Here is a 21395-nt window from a genome sequence, read left to right as displayed (position 1 = left end):
ATGACTACATTTCCTATGCATTTTGCTATATGTCCTATTCAAACTAATTTCATGTATGTTTTCATGGAAAACAAAGACATTTCTAAGTGACCCCAAACTTTTGAACGGCAGTGTACGCATCTATACAGTACCAGTGAAAAGCATGGACACACCTACTCATTCCTGGGTTTTTCTTTAGTTTTCACTATTTTCGACATTGTAGAATAATAGTGAAGACATCAAAACTATGAAATAACACATATGGAATCATGTAGTAACCAAATAAGTGTTAAGCAAATCAAAATATATTTGAGATTTTTCAAATAGCCACCCTTTGCCTTGATGACAGATTTGCACACTCTTGGCATACTCTCAACCAGCTTCACCTGGAATGCTTTTTTAACAGTCTTGAAGGAGTTCCAACATATGCTGAGCACTTGTTGGAAGCTTGTCCTTCACTCTGCGGTCCGACTCATTCCAAACCATCTCAATTGGGTTGATGTCGGGGGATTGTGGAGGCCAGGTCATCTGATGCAGCACTCCATCACTCTCCTTCCTAGTAAAATAGCTCTTACACAGCCTGGAGTTGTGTTGGGTCATTGTCCTGTTGAAACACAAATGATAGTCCCACTAAGCCCAAACCAGATGGGACGGCATATCGCTGCAGAATGCTGTGGTAGCCATGCTGGTTAAGTGTGCCTTGAATTCTAAATAAATCACAGACAGTGTCACCACCAAAGCACCCCCACACCATCACACCTCCTCCAAGCTTTACGGTGGTAATACACATGCGGAGATCATCCGTTCACACACACACCGTGTCTCACAAAGACACGGCGGTTGGAACCAAAAATCTCAAATTTGGATTCCAGACCAAAGGACACATTTCCACCGGTCTAATGTCCATTGCTCGTGTTTCTTGGCCCAAGCAAGTCTCTTCTTATTATTGATGTCCTTTAGTAGTGGTTTCGTTGCAGCAATTCAACCGTGAAGGCCTGATTCACACAGTCCCCTCTGAACAGTTGATGTTGAGATGTGTATGTTACCTGAACCCTGCAATTTCTGAGGCTGGTACAGTGAGGGAAAAAAATATTTGATCCCCTGCTGATTTTGCACGTTTGCCCACTGACAAAGAAATGATCAGTCTATCATTTTAATGGTAGGTTTATTTGAAAAGTGAGAGACAGAATAACAACAAAAAATCCAGAAAAACGCACGTCAAAAATGTTATAAATTGATTTGCATTTTAATGAGGGAAATAGGTATTTGACCCCCTCTCAATAAGAAAGATTTCTGGCTCCCAGGTGTCTTTTATACAGGTAACGAGCTGAGAATAGGAGCACACTCTTAAAGGGAGTGCTCCTAATCTCAGCTTGTTACCTGTATACAGTGGGGGAAAAAAGTATTTAGTCAGCCACCAATTGTGCAAGTTCTCCCACTTAAAAAGATGAGAGAGGCCTGTAATTTTCATCATAGGTACACGTCAACTAGGACAGACAAAATTAGAAAAAAAAAAATCAGAAAATCACATTGTATTTATTTATTTGAATTTATTTGCAAATGATGGTGTAAAATAAGTATTTGGTCAATAACAAACGTTTCTCAATACTTTGTTATATACCCTTTGTTGGCAATGACACAGGTCAAACGTTTTCTGTAAGTCTTCACAAGGTTTTCACACACTGTTGCTGGTATTTTGGCCCATTCCTCCATGCAGATCTCCTCTAGAGCAGTGATGTTTTGGGGCTGTCGCTGGGCAACACAGACTTTCAACTCCCTCCAAAGATGTTCTATGGGGTTGAGATCTGGAGACTGGCTAGGCCACTCCAGGACCTTGAAATGCTTCTTACGAAGCCACTCCTTCGTTGCCCGGGCGGTGTGTTTGGGATCATTGTCATGCTGAAAGACCCAGCCACGTTTCATCTTCAATGCCCTTGCTGATGGAAGGAGGTTTTCACTCAAAATCTCACGATACATGGCCCCATTCATTCTTTCCTTTACACGGATCAGTCGTCCTGGTCCCTTTGCAGAAAAACAGCCCCAAAGCATGATGTTTCCACCCCCATGCTTCACAGTAGGTATGGTGTTCTTTGGATGCAACTCAGCATTCTTTGTCCTCCAAACACGACGAGTTGAGTTTTTACCAAAAAGTTATATTTTGGTTTCATCTGACTATATGACATTCTCCCAATCCTCTTCTGGATCATCCAAATGCACTCTAGCAAACTTCAGATGGGCCTGGACATGTACTGGCTTAAGCAGGGGGACACATCAGGCACTGCAGGATTTGAGTCTTTGGCGGCGTAGTGTGTTACTGATGGTAGGCTTTGTTACTTTGGTCCCAGCTCTCTGCAGGTCATTCACTAGGTCCCCCGTGTGGTTCTGGGATTTTTGCTCACCGTTCTTGTGATCATTTTGACACCACGGGGTGAGATCTTGCATGGAGCCCCAGATCGAGGGAGATTATCAGTGGTATTGTATGTCTTCCATTTCCTAATAATTGCTCCCACAGTTGATTTCTTCAAACCAAGCTGCTTACCTATTGCAGATTCAGTCTTCCCAGCCTGGTCCAGGTCTACAATTTTGTTTCTGGTGTCTTTTGACAGCTCTTTGGTCTTGGCCATAGTGGAGTTTGGATTGTGACTGTTTGAGGTTGTGGGCAGGTGTCTTTTATACTGATAACAAGTTCAAACAGGTGCCATTAATACAGGTAACGAGTGGAGGACAGAGGAGCCTCTTAAAGAATAAGTTACAGGTCTGTGAGAGCCAGAAATCTTGCTTGTTAGTAGGTGACCAAATACTTATTTTCCACCATAATTTGCAAATAAATTCATTAAAAATCCTACAATGTGATTTTCTGGATTTCTTTTCTCAATTTGTCTGTCATAGTTGACGTGTACCTATGATGAAAATTACAGGCCTCTCTCATATTTTTAAGTGGGAGAACTTGCACAATTGGTGGCTGACTAAATACTTTTTTTCCCCACTGTAAAAGACACCTGTCCACAGAAGCAATCAATCAATCAGATTCCAAACTCTCCACCATAGCCAAGACCAAAGAGCTCTCCAAGGATGTCAGGGACAAGATTGTAGACCTACACAAGGCTGGAATGGGCTACAAGACCATCGCCAAGGCTTGATGAGAAGGTGACAACAGTTGGTGTGATTATTCGCAAATGGAAGAAACACAAAATAACTGTCAATCTCCCTCGGCCTGGCGCTCCATACAAGATCTCACCTCGTGGAGTTGCAATTATCATGAGAACAGTGAGGAATCAGCCCAGAACTACACAGGAGGATCTTGTCAATGATCTCAAGGCAGCTGGGACCATAGTCACCAAGAAAACAATTGGTAACACACTACGCCGTGAAGGACTGAAATCCTGCAGTGCAAGGTCCCACTGCTCAAGAAAGAACATATACAGGCCTGTCTGAAGTTTGCCAATGAACATCTGAATGAGTCAGAGGAGAACTGGGTGAAAGTGTTGTGGTCAGATGAGACCAAAATCGAGCTCTTTGGCATCAACTCAACTCGCCGTGTTTGGAGGAGGAGGAATGCTGCCTATGACCCCAAGAACACCATCCCCACCGTCAAACATGGAGGTGGAAACATTATGCTTTGGGGGTGTTTTTCTGCTAAGGGGACAGGACAACTTCACCGCATCAAAGGGACAATGGACGGCGCCATGTACCGTCAAATCTTGGGTGAAAACCTCCTTCCCATCAGTTTTGCCTTCCCTCAGCCAGGGCATTGAAAATGGGTCGTGGATGGGTATTCCAGCATGACAATGACCCAAAACACACAGCCAAGGCAACAAAGGAGTGGCTCAAGAAGAAGCACATTAATGTCCTGGAGTGGCCTAGCCAGTCTCCAGACCTTAGTCCCATAGAAAATCTGTGGAGGGAGCTGAAGGTTCGAGTTGCCAAACGTCAGGCTCGAAACCTAAATGACTTGGAGAAGATCTGCAAAGAGGAGCGGAACAAAATCCCTCCTGAGATGTGTGCAAACCTGGTGGCCAACTACAAGAAACGTCTGACCTCTGTGATTGCCAACAAGGGTTTTGCCACCAAGTACTAGGTCATGTTTTGCAGAGGGGTCAAATACTTATTTCCCTCATTAAAATGCAAATCAATTTATAACATTTTTGACATGCATTTTTCTGGATTTGTTTGTTGTTGTTATACTGTCTCTCACTGTTCAAATAAACCTACCATTAAAATTATAGACTGATCATGTCTTTGTCAGTGGGCAAACGTACAAAATCAGCAGGGGATCAAATACTTTTTTCCCCTCACTGTAACTCTAATGAACTTATCCTGTGCAGCAGTGATAACTCTGGGTCTTCCATTCCTGTGGCGGTCCTCATGAGAGCCAGTTTCATCATAGCGCTTGATGATTTTTGCGACAGCACTTGAAGAAACGTTCAAAGTTCTTGAAATGTTCTGGATTGACTGACCTTCATGTCTTAAAGTAATGATAGACTGTCGTTTCTCTTTGCTTGTTTGAGCTGTTCTTGCCATATTGTGGACTTGGTCTTTTACCAAATAGGGCTATCTTCTGTATACCCCCCTACCTTGTCACAACACAACTGATTGGCTCAAACGCATTAAGAAGGAAAGAAATTCCACAAATTAACAAGGCACACCTGTTAATTGAAATGCATTCCAGGTGACTAACTCATGAAGCTGGTTGAGAGAATGCCAAGAGTGTGCAAAGCTGTCATCAAGGCAAAGGGTGGCTATTTGAAGAATCTCAAATTTAAAATATATTTTGTTTAACACTTTTTTGGTTCCTACATGATTCCATATGTGTTCTTTCATAGTTTTGATGTCTTCACTATTATTCTACAATGTAAAAAATAGTAAAAATAAGGAAAGCCTTTGAATGAGTAGGTGTGTCCAAACTTTGACTGGTAGTGTATATTTCAAAAATGGTCTGAGAAGAACAACATTGGCAGGGCAATTCAATTATAGCCAACTCAATTATAGTGATAATGTATTGGGCCTATACCCTACTGCACAAACATCATTGCTAAAGAACTGATTTTAATTGCTTAATGTTGCATATGCTTACGTTTTGTTAAGTCATGTTTTTTTTTTTTTATCTGAGCGGTAGCTCTTGGCTTGCATTTTGACTCAGAAAGTGATCTTAACTCAGAAAAGGTTGGTGACCACTGTCCTATATTTATTTGTGTGCTTCTACATTGCTACTTAGGAGCACATCATGTAGTCCTTGTAAAAAATTGCAGCATAGAGCCATGAACTATAATAATGAATAATGCCATATCACTCCGTCTTTTGTGGCAGGGCAGGCACTTTGTATATTCCTGATGTTCAGTTAGGAGAGGCGAAGGTCGAGTCATGCATCCTCCGAAACACGACCCACTAAACCGTGCTCCTTAACACCCACCCGCTTAACCCGGAAGCCAGCCGCACTAATGTGTCGGAGGAAACACTGTTCAACTGATGACCGAGGTCAGCCTGCAAGCGCCCGGCCCGCCACAAGGAGTCGCTAGAGCGCGATGAGCTGTTCAAATAAACCTACCATTAAAATTATAGACTGATCATTTCTTTGTCAGTGGGCAAACGTACAAAATCAGCAGGGGATCAAATACTTTTTTCCCTCACTGTAGCTACCCAACCATGTTCAATGTTAGTTAGCTAATATTAGGCTATAACTAGCAATGCAAATGGCTCTGAGATATGAATACTATTACTACACAGATCATACATGTAACGTACACTTCAACTTGAAATGAAAACGACTTTGACAAAATTAGAAACGTTTAATATCTGAAAATGTAGCTAGCTAGACTCTCTTACCCGTATACATGGATGGACACTTCTCCCTCTCTGTCACGGATGCCATGGTTGCCCTTAGTTTGAAGATGTCATACGGACACAGGTGTTTTACAACAGCCTTCTGTGTGTTCACTTTTCGACTCTGTCTGCATATTTGCAATAAACACCTGCATTTTCTCCATCTCCTTAGCTATCATACTTAGCTACTGCTGCTCTTTAATTATTTGTTATTTCAATTGTTTACTAATCTATTTTTTACATTTTTACTTAAAACTGCATTGTTGGTTAAGGGCCTGTAAGTAAGCATTTCACTGTAAGGTCTACACCTGTTGTATTCGGTGCATGTGGCAAATACAAATTGATTTGATTTGAGTTAATCCACAGATTTCAAAAACTCGGTCCTCCAGAAAGTGGAGAGCAACACTTATGCAGTTCTACTACGTGATATATTTTTTTTTAAAGCTGCGTTAGAAAGGATTACCTACACATACTGAACAGCTCATGTTATAGACAGAAGCATGCTACATGCCAGACCAATCCAAACTCATCTCTCGACATGTCCAGCCCACTCATTATCTCAGCCAATCATGGCTAGCGGGAAGGTTGCTGTCTTTTTCCATGGCTAAACCAACTAGGCTCAAAATGTAACAATTGTATTCGTATTTACAGATGGCATACAAGTTCACATGTTCCAGAAGGCATTTCTGCCCAAAAACATATTTAGAAATTTTTTTTGTTTACGTTTATGTTGAAATGGTGCTCCTGTGAAGTAGTGACGCGCGACATACGCCTAGTTTCCTGAAACGAGTCACATATAGGATCAGTTTTGCCTTTTAGATCATAATAAGGACTATTTGAACAGGGGGGGACATTATCTTAGATCAGCACTCCTACTAAGACGCTTTTTGAATACAGGCACTGATGTGTGTGACAGTTTGAGTAAGCCAGCTACATGGTTTCTTATGTCAGAATATGGCCCTAACTGTGATAGAGCAGTCATTCTTATTCTATTTGCCACACCTCTACTGTATCATATTCACTTAAATATTAATTGTTACTTATGATATGCTTGTGAAATTAAAGCTTTAGCGCAAATCTAGAATTGAAATGCACAAAAGTCCCAGTGTGTCTCAAGTTGATATTATGCAATTTGTCTCCATCCATATTTATAGCATCCATGTTCTGAGTCTACTACCAAAACTCCAATATCCTCATTCAAGCCTCCAGCCAAACATAAAACTAGGATTTTAAAAAGGCTTGTCCTGAGGCCCACACTACAATTCAGGTCTGGTCTGGTCTGATCTCAGTTGTCGACTAATTTAACATGTTGGCTCTAGACTTCTCTGGAAGGCCTAAAGTCTATATAATTATTTTATTTTTTTGTCATTTAGCAGACACTCTTATCCAGAGCGACTACAATTAGTGAGTGCATACATTTGTCTTTTTCATACTGGTCCCCCGTGGGAAACGAACCCACAACCCTGGCGTTGCAAACATTTTTACATTTACATTTTACATTTTAGTCATTTAGCAGACGCTCTTATCCAGAGCGACTTACAGGAGCAATTAGGGTTAAGTGCCTTGCTCAAGGGCACATTTACGTCATTTAGCAGACGCTCTTATCCAGAGCGACTTACACCATGCTCTACCAACTGAGCTACACGGGACTATCTAATCTTCCAAGGTTAGATGGGGAATGCATTAGCACAGCTCTGAGGGATACTACCATGCTGATATAATACGAAGAGCACAGACAGAATTAGAGATAATGCACAGAGAAACATAACTCATTACTAAACTTGGAGTTATAAAGTATCTTCTCGATGACAGGGAAAAGTTTTAAATGTATACATTTGACTGATAAGAGAGAGACTACACCAATTTGGTGTTGCTACGATAAATTGTGTGTGCTTTACCTTTTAGCGGAAACTGTTACGAAAATATCTAAACCAACACATAATACTAAAATGGATCTCTATCTCTGAAATGAGAGAGCAAAGTTAATACAGTACAGGGAGTCCTATTGGAACTTGAAAATCGACATTACTCACATTGTAGACTGAAGGCTACAGAGATTACTCTAATCTAGCCTTTTTGTAATGTATACAGTAGTTGTCCAGTAAAGAGCAAGTCCCACAGAGATCCTATTAATTGAGTTATATATGTAAATCTATGGCAATTCCTATCCATGTGAATGGAAAACAATTGGCATAGAAGAGTACAGTGGCTTGTGAAAGTATTCACGCCCCTTGGCATTTTTCCTATTTTGTTGCTTTACAACCTGGAATTAAAATTGATTTTTTTGGGGGGTTTGTATGATTTTATTTACACAACATGCCTACCACTTTGAAAATGCAAAATATGTTTTATTGTGAAACAAACAAGAAATAAGACAAAAAAACAGAAAACTTGAGCGTGCATAACTATTCAGTCACGCAAAGTCAATACTTTGTAGAGCCACCTTTTGCAGCAATTACAGCTGCAAGTCTCTTGGGGTATATCTCTATAAGCTTGGCACATCTAGCCACTGGGATTTTTGCCCATTCTTCAAGGAAAAACTGCTCCAGCTCCTTCAAGTTGGATGGGTTCCGCTGGTGTACAGCAATATTTAAGTCCTACCACAGATTCTCAATTTAATTGAGGTCTGGGCTTTAACTAGGCCATTCCAAGACATTTAAATGTTTCCCCTTAAACCACTCGAGTGTTGCTTTAGCAGTATGCTTAGGGTCATTGTCCTGCTGGAAGGTGAAACTCCGTCCCAGTCTCAAATCTCTGGAAGACTGAAACAGGTTTCCCGCAAGAATTTCCCTGTATTTAGTACCATCCATCATTCCTTCAATTCTGACCAGTTTCCCAGTCCCTGCCGATGAAAAACATCCCCACAGCATGATGATGCCACCACCATGCTTCACTGGATGGTGTTCTCGGAGTGATGAGAGGTGTTGGGTTTGCGCCAGACATAGTGTTTTCCTTGATGGCCAAAAAGCTAAATTTTTGTCTCATCTGACCAGAGTACCTTCTTCCATATTTTTGGGGAGTCTCCCACATGCCTTTTGGCGAACACCAAATGTGTTTGCTTATTTTTTTCTTTAAGCAATGGCTTTTTTCTGATCACTCTTCCGTAAAGCCTAGCTCTGTGGAGTGTACGGCTTAAAGTGGCCCTATGGACAGATACTCCAATCTCCACTGTGGAGTTTTGCAGCTCCTTCAGGGTTATCTTTGGTCTCTTTGTTGCCCCTCTGATTAATGCCATCCTTGCCTGGTCCGTGAGTTTTGGTGGGCGGCCCTCTCTTGGCAGGTTTGTTGTGGTGCCATATTCTTTCAATTTTTTTTATTATGGATTTAAATGGTGCTCCGTGGGATGTTCAAAGTTTCTGATATTTTTTTATAACCCAACCCTGATCTGTACTTCTCCACAACTTTGTCCCTGACCTGGTTGGAGAGCTCATTTGTCTTCATGGTGCCGCTTGCTTGGTGGTGCCCCTTGCTTAGTGGTGTTTTAGACTCTGGGGCCTTTCAGAACAGGTGTATATATACTGAGATCCTGTGACAGATCATGTGACACTTAGATTGCACACAGGTGGACTTTATTTACCTAACTATGTGACTTCTGAAGGTAATTGGTTGCACCAGATCTTATTTAGGGGCTTCATAGCAAAGGGGGTGAATACATATGCACGCACAACTTTTCCGTTATTTATTTTTTAGAATTTTTTGAAACAAGTTATTTTTTTCATTTCACTTCACCAATTTGGACTATTTTGTGTTTGTCCATTACATGAAATCCAAATAAAAATCCATTTAAATTACAGGTTGTAATGCAACAAAATAGGAAAAACGCCAAGGGGGATGAATACTTTACAAGGCACTGTATGTGTTGTATTTGACCTAGTATCACATATTGTTCTAAGGGTTGCACTGAAAAGTCTAAGTTCTTGAAGTAGGGATGGGGAGTTAGGATGGAGGATGGGGGGATTTAAAAACATGCTTTTATTATTTTATCGTCTCTTTCTGCCCTCCCACAAAGTATAGAACCCACACAGCATCTAGAAAGAGATAATAATTGCCCTTTATCTCTTCCCCTGATTGCTATTGATTTCCTATTACATGTGGTGACTGAAGTTGAGGCAGTGGCTGGAAATTGAACTTTAATGATGTCTCTCATACCAAAATAAACTTTTTCTGAAGACTGACTCTAAAAGCACGTAATAAAGAAGTGGTAAAAAGCACCCCATCTCACTAAGCCTTCTTTAAAATCACCTTTTGTAACCATGAAAATGAGTCATTTGATGATCCTAATGCGAGAAAGGGGAGACTGCATTTTCCAAGATTAAATCCCTTTTTTGTTGGATGTTATGGGCGATAGTCTCCATTCTCGAGATTACATTATTAGCGACATTCCGGCTACTGTAACCAACTCACGATAACAGGCTAAATCAAATCATCAACCTCATTTGGCGAGCAAACTGATAAATAAAATGCTGATTTGATGAGTTTGAGTGGGGTGATTGTGCTAACATTTTCGCTCCTTCTTCAGGACAGATGACTTAGCCATTGTGGCATTCAGAAAAATGGCAGCTCTCACATCAGACTCAGTTTTCTTGCACATCTCTTGGTACAATACAAGACAATGAAGGGGACATTTCTATTCAGTCTGCGAACAGAAAGGCTTTGTGAGGAGTGAGACACTGAATCGATCCTCTCCTGAGTGTAAGCAATGTTTTTCATCTACGCTCGTTTCTCAAAAAATCCCCCTTCCCTCTGTACACATAGCAATGCGCATGCCCCGCCCACCTCAGGATTCTTCCCTTTCCAGTCGTAATTGCCCCGTTTTTGTGGGGTGTAAATTAACATAAGCTGCCACATACAGTAATTGTCACTGGATCTATTCATGAAAAGCAATGCACACTCCAACTGTTGCTTGTAAAAAAGTGAATTTTCGTATTGTTTTTTACGATCCCACAAACGTCTGTTGAGACTGTGTGACACATGCCAGTCCCCTTCAAAATGTCACCAATGGAACATGTGGTTTTTGATTTGCATGTATTTTAAAGCTGACGCTTGTATGTTTAATGTGTCATTGTAGTCTTTATTGGCCAAACAGATGAAATCCTTCAGCATGGGAGTTCAATTGACAAGGTCTGTACACGACCGAGAGTTATAGTACAGAATAGTACAATAAGAGTGGTACTGCAGTACCTTAATTAAAAACACTGTATTTTATAACATTGTCCCCCAACCCACACACACACACTCGCATACACAGGCACACAGTACCCCACCCCTCTCCTCCACCTCCTCATCAACCTCCTCCATTTACACCTACATTCCTCTATGCACATCTCCGTTGTGCTGCACTAATTACAAGTGTGTGTGGTCAAAGCATTTTACTTTGAGAAGGAAGGAAGGTGAAGGAGGGGGCGGAAGGAGGGGACTTCACAGACAGACACAGACACACTCTTTCTCTCTGCTTGGCATATCTGACAGCTCAATCATGACTTATTTTAGTTCAGGACCAGGCCCCACCCCCACTCCTAACTTGGAGAAATACTGACTGTGAAAAAACACATGAAAGAAAAAATGAATGATTTCCACTCCAATCTGCATCTGAGGGCAAGCTGACACATTAATTGACGCATTAAAGTGGAGAGTAAATAATGACTTGCGGGATGAGGCTGGTGTGAGCTTCGTGGATCTGGAGCGCCACCCTGTGGTTGAAGATTAAAAGAAACACACACACACACTCAAATATGTGTTGTTGTTGTTTTTTTACATGTGGGCCTTGGACAGAAGAAAAAAAAACTGCTCTCAAATTCTTTGTGTGACCACCCGCCAATGTGGATGGTAAGAATAGACATTCTACCAGCCAATGCCAAAATCGATCAGCATTTGGCTAGAGGCTGGTGTTAATTTCCCACCTCACTACTGTGTACACAATATTCTGGGATGATATAGGAGACAGAGGAGAATGCGATCGTTGCACAAGTGTGTGTTCAACCTTTGCTAGTAGGCCTACACATAACATCACACCGCATGGACCCACACATCACACAAAAATACATTGAGACAGACTATAGGCCCTCTGTCCCTTTGCAAACTCATTTTCTTTGTGACTCCACCCGGCACGCTCCTTCCCGACAAAATCCATAATTTCTATTTGATGGTGCAGTCAACTGGGTTTCTGGAGGACGCTGGGCTGATATTGATGCGTCTCATTTCGGGTCTGCTGGGGACACCAATTACCCTTTCGAGAGTCTTTTGGGTAAAGATACTGGTGTACGTGTGTGTGTGCGTGTACGTGTGTATGTGTGTGTGTGTGTGTGTGTGTGTTTTGTCCGTCTGTTGTAACGGATATTGCAGTTGCACAAGCAGGACACAGTCCCTACACTTTGGACACATTTTGTGCGATAATGTAGGCTAATCTTTATAGTTGCTGCAATATCGTAGTCCCTGAAAAAAGAACGCTACTTGACTGCCTGTCTGCCTCCTGCACAGCTTAGCCAATGTTTTCAATGATGATGAAAAAAGGACATTCAATCGCTAATTAGACTGCGAGTCTGTGTATGCTGCGTTTCCCCTCTGGGCAGCCGAACGTTGTAGGCAGCCGAGCATGTATCCGGACCGGTAAAAAGAGTCTGACAACGGGCGAGTTCGTTTTACATAGCCTGGTGCCATAGTTATGCCATATACAGTGCCTTCAGAAAGTATTCACACCCCTTTTTCCAAATTTTGTTGTGTTACAGCCTGAATTTAAAATGGATTACATTTAGATTTTATGTCCCTGATCTACACACAAAACCCCACAATGTCAAAGGGGAATTATGTATTTAGAAATTCTACAAATTAGCTGAGTCAGTAGGTATTCAACCCCTTTGTTATGGCAAGCCTAAATAAATTCAGAAGTAAAAATGTGCTTAGCAAGTCAGATAATAAGTTGCATGGACTAACTCTGTCTGCAATAATGGTGTTTAACATGATTTTTGAATGACTATGCCATCTCTGTCCCCCACACATACAATTATCTGTAAGGTGCCTGAGTCGAGCACCGATTCAACGACAAAGACCAGGGAGGTTTTCCAATGCCTCGCAAAGAAGGGCACCTATTGTTAGATGGGTAAACATTTTTTTAAGCAAACACTGAATATCCTTTTGAGCATGGTGAAGTTATTAATTGCACTTTGGATGGTGTATCAATACACCCAGTCACTACAAAATTACAGGTGTCCTTCCTAACTCAGTTGACAGAGAGGAAGGAAACCGCTCAGGGATTTCACAATGAGGCCAAAGTTGATTTTAAACCAGTTACCAGTTATGTACAGGCTGTGGAGAAAACTGAGGAGGGGTCAACAATATTGTAGTTACTCCACAATACTAACTTAAATGACAGAGTGAAAAGAAGGAAGCCTGTACAGAATAAAAAGTATTCCAAAACATGCATTCTGTTTGCAATAAGGGACTAAAGTAAAACTGCAAAAATGTGGCAAATAAATGAACTTTATGTCCTGAATACAACGTGTTATGTTTGGGGAAAATCCAACACAACACATCACTGAGTAACACTTCATATTTTGAAGGATGGTGGTGGCTGCATCATGTTTTGGTCATGCTTGTCATCGGCAAGGAAAAGGGAGTTCTTTAGGATAAAAAGAAAAGGAATAGAGCTAAGACAAGGCAAAATCCTAGAGGAAAACTTTGTTCAGTCTGCTTTCCAACAGACACTGTGAGACAAATTCACCTTTCAGCAGGACAATAACCTAAAACACACAGCCAAATATACACTGGAGTTTTTATGATAAAAAGAAAAGGAACAGAGCTAAGCACAGGCAAAGTCCTAGAGGAAAACCTGGTTCAGATACTGTGAGACAAATCCAACAGACACTGTGAGACATATCCACCTTTCAGCAGGACAATAACCTAAAACGCAAGGCCAAATATACACTGGAGTTACTTACCTGAGTGGCCTAGTTACAGTTTTGACTTAAATCGGCATGAAAATCTATGGCAAGACTTGAAAATGTCTGTCTAGCAATGATGAACAACCAATTTGACAGAGCTTGAAGAATTGTAAAAATAATAATGGGCAAATATTGTACAATCCAGGTTTGCAAAGCTCTTACAGATTTATACAGAAAGACTCACAGCTGTAATCACTGCCAAAGGTGATTCTAACATGTATTGACTCAGGGGGGTTGAATACTTATATAATCAAAATATATGAGTGTTTTATTTACCATTATATAAAAATAAAAATAAATCTCATTTTACTTCCATATTTTGTGTAGATCGTTGGCAAAAAATGACAATTAAATCAATTTTAATCCTACTTTCTTACACAACAACATGTGGAAAAAGTCAAGGGGTGTGAATAATTTCTCAAGGCACTGTATGCCGATATCGTAGCGAGAGTAAATAGCTGCATGAAGAACATGAAATCGCTAGACTGCCTGTTTGTGTCGTGCTTATGTTTGCAATACTGACAACAAAGTTTGTACGAACATGTTGATAATGCATTTTCTGTAAAACATGTAAATAGCTAAATGTAGCCTACTCCCCTACTTTTTTTCTGAAAAAGAAAATGAAATTGCGCTTTACTGAGGCATGGAATGAAATAGTTCTAACAGTTTTGTGTACAACATGAAGTTTGTAGGCTACACCAGTGACCAGACAAAGGCGATAAAGGAGGGGGGAGCGGCAGTGGACCACTCAGCACAGCTGCTACATAGGCAGCGGAGTCTGCACTCAGCTACTTAAAATAGAAATATCCATATTTTTTGCCTGGGCAAATTGATATACAGAAACGCTGTATCCGAGGCCGCCATAATAACCAGACTAGCCTCTCATCCATCACATAGCTCTAGTTCTTCAGACATCCAAAAGTAAAAAACTGGTAAACACACACGCACGCAGGTACAGATCAGGGTACCAAGCGCCCTGAATTCATATGTCGGTAGTCAAAAGTGAGTTACCCGCCTTACATTATGCGCCACCTGGAAGAACACTATAAATTAAATCCCTTAATAACTGATGTATGAGTGTGTGTTTGTTACCACTTACCAGAGATACTTGCTTCATGGTGTCCCTCCAGGTCTTGTCGACGGCAGTGAAGCGGCGTCCCTCCTCTGGCATTTGGGCCATGATGTCTGGGGAGCTGAAGATGGGCTCTAGGTAGAGCCAGGTGGACTGCACCTTCAGCCACTCGTCCAGGATCTCCTGCAGCAGCAGAAGCTTGCCTTCCCAGTCCCTGGTGATGGATGGATGAATGGATTAATACATCAGGGTCATATTTATTAGGGCACACCGTATCAAAAAAAAATGTATAAAGGGATTTGAGATCCAATGTTTCATATTTGGCAAAAGTACAGAATGTCACCTTAACAACTGCACTTTGCACAAGGTTCTGCGCATGTACCACCAATGTGAAATGTCACACTACGAAAAATAAGACTCTTGATCTGTGCTATGGGACAATACCAAATGCCACCACCAGCCCCCCCCCCGCCCCCCCAAATCTAAAATCACTACTTAATAGAAAGAAGGCAATTCATGCTGAAGGTGATAGACAGGCTTTAAGAGATGTACAACGTGAGATCAGAAGACAGATACTGGTGGACAAGGAGGCTTTGAGAAAATTGTGAAAAGTCACATTCTCAGCGCCACCCAGAAGCTCCTCGACCCCTTTCAGTTTGCCTATCAGCCCAGTAGAGGAGTTGATGACGCCATTCTTCCTCTCCTCAACATGGTCTATAGACGTCTAGAGGGCGCCAAATCCCATATCAGGGTTCTGTTTGTTGACTTTTCTTCTGCCTTCAACACAATCCAGCCTTACATTCTGGCACAGAGACTCATAACATGCTGACCACACCGCTCACGTTACGTGCGCGAGTGTTGCAAAATAAATGTACACATACATGTTATTCAATCATTTCATCCAAACTGCTCGCGCGCGTCTGCGTAGCCAGGCGCTAAAATATAACTCTATTTTTGACTCTTGATGTGCTGCAAGACCCGCCTCTCCCATCTCCTCATTGGTTTTTAGGAGCATATACCCACGTGGGTGATTGAAAGATGAAGGAGCTCCACACTCCAGTCCAGTTGGTGGTGGTAATGCACCTTAAAGTTGGTTGCCAACCGCCATATAAAGTCCAAAGAAGAAGAAGAAGACTGAAGGAGGAGAGATCACTAGAAACTAACTAGGGTTGCCCTTTTATCTGTGGATGAATTGTCGGAGTAGAGGACCTTGTGCATTTCAGGTAAAATAACAACCCAATGTTTATATCCCAGGACAAATTAAATAGCAACAGCAAGCTAGCTAGCTAAATTGCCATGAATGTTTCATGCGTTTCGACCTGTCCCCAAATTAATATAGTTGGTTCAGAGTTCGTTTTGATAGTTCAACCTGCGTGTCCTGATCGCCTCTGCTGTGGATGGACAACATCAACATGCGTGCGATGGCGTACACGGACGCACACACGTGCCCGTTCTAGTCAGCATGTAAGGGACTTCTCCTTAGATGGGGGGCTGGTTTTGTGGCTGTTGGTCACAGCAGGTCAAGGTGGGTCCCACGTGTCTGACATACGCACCACCAACATAGGCTCCCCACAGGGATGTGTTTTGTCCCCACTCCTGTACATCTTGTACACTAATAGTTGTACTACTTCCCATCCTGACACTTAGTTAAATTTGCTGATGACACTGCCTTGATCAGCCTGTTGCATGATGACGAGAAACACCATAGCCCGGTCCTAAAATGACTTTGTAGAGTGGTGTGATGAATCACACTTGGTCCTCAATGCCAACAAGACCAAAGAAATGTGCATAGACTTCAGGAAGTTAACAACACCTACCTCTGCAACATCTACCAGAGGTCAGAACATAGAGATTGTAGAGGAATACAAATATCTGGGTGTCCTCTTGGACAATAAGCTTCAGTGGAATTGATGTACAGACCTGATCTACAAAAAGAGTCAACAGAGACTACTTTCTCAAATAGCTGGGCTCATTTAATGTTGAATGTACTATACTGACTCTGTTTTACAAATCTTTAATTGAGAGTATTTTAACTTTTTGTATTGTTTGTTGGTTTGGCAATGCCACTGTCAGCCATAAAAATATGCTGAGAAGGATTATCACCACAGCAAGCAAGGTATTTGGAGTCAAACAGACATGCTTGGATTATATCTTTAAGGTCAGGGCCCTCAGCAAAGCTCACAAAATCATTTTAGACCCAAGCCACCCCCTGTACCCAGACGTTGAGCTACTCCCCTCTGGGTGTAGTTATAGGGCACCCCCTGGCAGGAAAAACAGAACTAGACAATAATTTGTGCCAGGTGTGATATCCCTCCTAAACAGCTCGGGCTAATGTTCCTATCGATCCAGTAAGGCCAGCAGTCTAGTCTCTTTTTATTAGTATGTAACTGTTATGAATGTTATATTGTCAATTTGTTTTCTACTGTACTTAAACGCCACTTTAAACGCGTACATGATACTGCAACAACATTTCCCCATGGGGACAATAAAGTCAGTAAAGTAAAGTATAGTGCCTTCAGAAAGTATTCATACCTAGGGCTGTTACGGTGACCGTATTACCGCAGTCAAATTCCATTTGACCGTTTAGTCATGGTAACTAGTCTTCTCCAAGCTCTGATGCTGCCGATGTTCATTAGTAGCCTACCAAACTTGCTAACCGCCTGTTACTCAACACTCTATTGTCCCTCTAATCACTCTGACATCAATGCAAATGTAATCGAAAATCTAATCAAAAACTTAATGAGAACCCATGAGGTCATGTTGCGCAACATTTCTATAGGCTATGCAATTGCACGAGAAAACAAGAGTTCTGATGTCCTCAGAGGACTACATCAGCTTTCTATAGGCTAGGCCTACTATATTTATTTCTCAACTTTCCTAATATTAAGCACATTGCTTCGCTTTACAACAGGAGTATAATCTACCTGGCTGGCATGAAAAAAAAAAAAAAAAGTCCTCCATTCACTATTTAAGTGCATAGATTAAATGTATTGTTTTTCCCCTGTTTCGTGACTGGTGCATGATAATGGTCCATTCTAAATCAAAACTAATTTCACGCATATATTATTTTGTATATGTAAAGACAAGATTAAATCAAGAATAGTCTGATGGGTGACAATATTAGCCTATCACTTGTGAATGATGCCCAGCTTGAGTGCAGTAAGCCAAGAAACAGCGCATGCATTTTCTTGCAACGTTTTCAAATCCCCTCATGTAGCCTAGCCCATAGTCCTATATGTTTTGATAAGGTTCGTATCACAACTAAAGTGGCCAAATAACTTCTTAAAATTAAGCACATTAATCCGCTTTACAACCGCTGTAAAGCCTGCCAAACATAGGTGGCGCATGAGTTTCAAGTTTGCGTAAGATAATTTTCAGCATAAAAATGCACCTTAATAATAAAGCATTACACGCAAAATAGCATTTGTGGTCACTTTTGAGAATGTTTTTTCTTCCCGCTAATTGATTGCATTTTGGAACATTTGCACTTATAGCCTACTGCCGTGTGTGCAATGCTGCGCTTACAATGTGAAGAATTGGCCTAAGAGTTTATCAACATTTTAAGCTAAATGTTCTAATCTGTTACATCAGCCTCACTGCTTTTAAAAGTTGTTGTTTTTATGCGAGTGGTTGTATTAATTTGGGATCTATCGCATCCCACAACTGTCCCAGACTATGTTTGGAATATTTATTTATTGCACAGAATAGGTCAACTTTTGTACTATGGGGGATAGTAGATTGACTTGGCTAGTGCTTTCGCTGTTCGTTCGGCCTACTCATCTTGTTGGTTAATGAAAAGTTAATGTAGACAGTTCTTCCAACATTTTCAATATGCGCCTCGGAATTCGATAAGAAGGACGCGCGTAGTTGTGTCTGTCTTCACTTGTAGCCTACTTCGGAGCCGAGATAGATGCCTGTGAAAAGAACCCGATCACATGATGGGCATTGGCTAATAAGAATTGAGATAACTGAGAGAACCATGTGAGTGAGAGGTGCTTCGGAACGCGCAGCCGGGAGAAGGGAATTATAATTATTATATTTCAGCCAAGGGCACAATGGCCACAAAAGGCATGGAATTTTTTAGGGGTCATTATGGACACACTAGGGGGATGCCGCCGGGAAATTGGAGGCATTAACAAGTGCTTGTCAAGTTGTGAATGAGAGACTGATGAAGTGTGTGTAGCCTGCGCAAATAACAAAGCAGAGCTCATGCCTTTCATGTGACTTTTTTCAAATCATCATTAGAGTCGCATGATGCATCAATACCCAATAATGACAGAGTGAAAACAATTTGGGGGAATGTTAGCAAATGTATTGAAAATTAAATACAGAAATATCTAATTTACATAAGTATTCAAGCCCTGAGCCAATACATGTTAGAATCGACTTTGGCAGCAATTATAGCTGTGAGTCTTTCTGGGTAAGTCTCCAAGAGATTTCCACACCTGGATTGTACAATATTTGCACATTATTATTTTTAAAATTATTCAAGCTCTGACAAGTTGGTTGTTGATCATTGCTACACAGCCATTTTCCAGTCATGTCATAGATTTTCAAGTCGATTTAAGTCAAAACTGTAACTAGGCCACTCAGGAACATTCAATGTCGTCTTGGTAAGCAACTCCAGTGTATATTTGGCCTTGTGTTTTAGGCTATTGTCCTGCTGAAAGGTGAATTTGTCTCCCAGTGTCTGTTGGAAAGCAGACTGAACCAGGTTTTCCTCTAGGATTTTGCCTGTGCTAAGCTCTATTCCTTTTCTTTTTATCCTAAAAAACTCCCTAGTCCTTGCCGATGACAAACATATCTACCAGTAGGGTCGTTCCACTAAATGGGTGCCTTTTGGGCATGCAAACTTAAAAATGTACTTTCAAATATTTGTTCTTTCAACATTCAATTGCATGAAGGATATGTTTAGCCTATGGAAAAACACATTTTCCCATCTCAGGCATTAACATCCTATGAACTAAGAGCATTTTATCTGCACTTGTACCACACTGTCTGTCAACCCTGTTACGGACACTAATGTAGCTAACTGCCTAACTATTATTTAAAAGCATGTTTGAGATAAATCCAAAAATGTTCTCATTGATCAAGTATCCCTTGTACAAATAAACTCACATATAATATCAAACTGATAACGTTACAGTTGGGCCTCTAACAAGGTTGATGATAACAGGGTTGAGGTTTTAGGTGAAGATCGGCTATTACTCCTCATATGGTGAAGAGCATGGGACCACATGGTGTTCATGAAATTAGTAATTATACATACAGTGGGGAAAAAAAGTATTTAGTCAGCCACCAATTGTGCAAGTTCTCCCACTTAAAAAGATGAGAGAGGCCTGTAATTTTCATCATAGGTACACGTCAACTATGACAGACAAATTGAGAAAACAAATTCCAGAAAATCACATTGTAGGATTTTTAATGAATTTATTTGCAAATTATGGTGGAAAATAAGTATTTGGTCACCTACAAACAAGCAAGATTTCTGGCTCTCACAGACCTGTAACTTCTTCTTTAAGAGGCTCTTCTGTCCTCCACTTGTTACCTGTATTAATGGCACCTGTTTGAACTTGTTATCAGTATAAAAGACACCTGTCCACAACCTCAAACAGTCACACTCCAAACTCCACTATGGCCAAGACCAAAGAGCTGTCAAAGGACACCAGAAACAAAATTGTAGACCTGCACTAGGCTGGGAAGACTGAATCTGCAATAGGTAAGCAGCTTGGTTTGAAGAAATCAACTGTGGGAGCAAATATTAGGAAATGGAAGACATACAAGACCACTGATAATCTCCCTCGATCTGGGGCTCCACGCAAGATCTCACCCCGTGGGGTCAAAATGATCACAAGAACGGTGAGCAAAAATCCCAGAACCACACGGGGGGACCTAGTGAATGACCTGCAGAGAGCTGGGACCAAAGTAACAAAGCCTACCACCAGTAACACACTACGCCGCCAGTGACTCAAATCATGCAGTGCCAGATGTGTCCCCCTGCTTAAGCCAGTACATGTCCAGGCCCGTCTGAAGTTTGCTAGAGTGCATTTGGATGATACAGAAGAGGATTGGGAGAATGTCATATGAAACCAAAATAGAACTTTTTGGTAAAAACTCTACTTGTCGTGTTTGGAGGACAAAGAATGCTGAGTTGCATCCAAAGAACACCATACCTACTGTGAAGCATGGGGGTGGAAACATCATGCTTTGGGGCTGTTTTTCTGCAAAGGGACCAGGACGACTGATTCGTGTAAAGGAAAGAATGAATGGGGCCATGTATCGTGAGATTTTGAGTGAAAACCTCCTTCCATCAGCAAGGGCATTGAAGATGAAACGTGGCTGGGTCTTTCAGCATGACAATGATCCCAAACACACCGCCCGGGCAACGAAGGAGTGGCTTCGTAAGAAGCATTTCAAGGTCCTGGAGTGGCCTAGCCAGTCTCCAGATCTCAACCCCATAGAAAATCTTTGGAGGGAGTTGAAAGTCCGTGTTGCCCAGCGACAGCCCCAAAACATCACTGCTCTAGAGGAGATCTGCATGGAGGAATGGGCCAAAATACCAGCAACAGTGTATGAAAACCTTCTGA

The 21395-nt window shown here is 41.4% G+C and overlaps 1 protein-coding gene across 1 annotated transcript in view; it reads right to left on the bottom strand.

The window, feature by feature from the left end:
* Nucleotides 1-21395, bottom strand: part of dnah7 (dynein, axonemal, heavy chain 7) — a gene marked incomplete at both ends in the record, with an annotated part of 219285 nt that overhangs the window by 158707 nt on the left and 39183 nt on the right. Inside the window, one exon of the mRNA XM_084179224.1 lies at nt 14836-15022. Coding sequence (XP_084035350.1) covers nt 14836-15022 — 187 coding nt within the window. The remainder of the gene's footprint in view (nt 1-14835; nt 15023-21395) is intronic.

Source organism: Coregonus lavaretus, assembly GCF_964263955.1.
Source record: "Coregonus lavaretus genome assembly, chromosome: 16".
Taxonomy (NCBI): domain Eukaryota; kingdom Metazoa; phylum Chordata; class Actinopteri; order Salmoniformes; family Salmonidae; genus Coregonus; species Coregonus lavaretus.
Note: the sequence above shows the minus strand (reverse complement) of the source record. Positions and strands in the feature narration are given on the sequence as shown.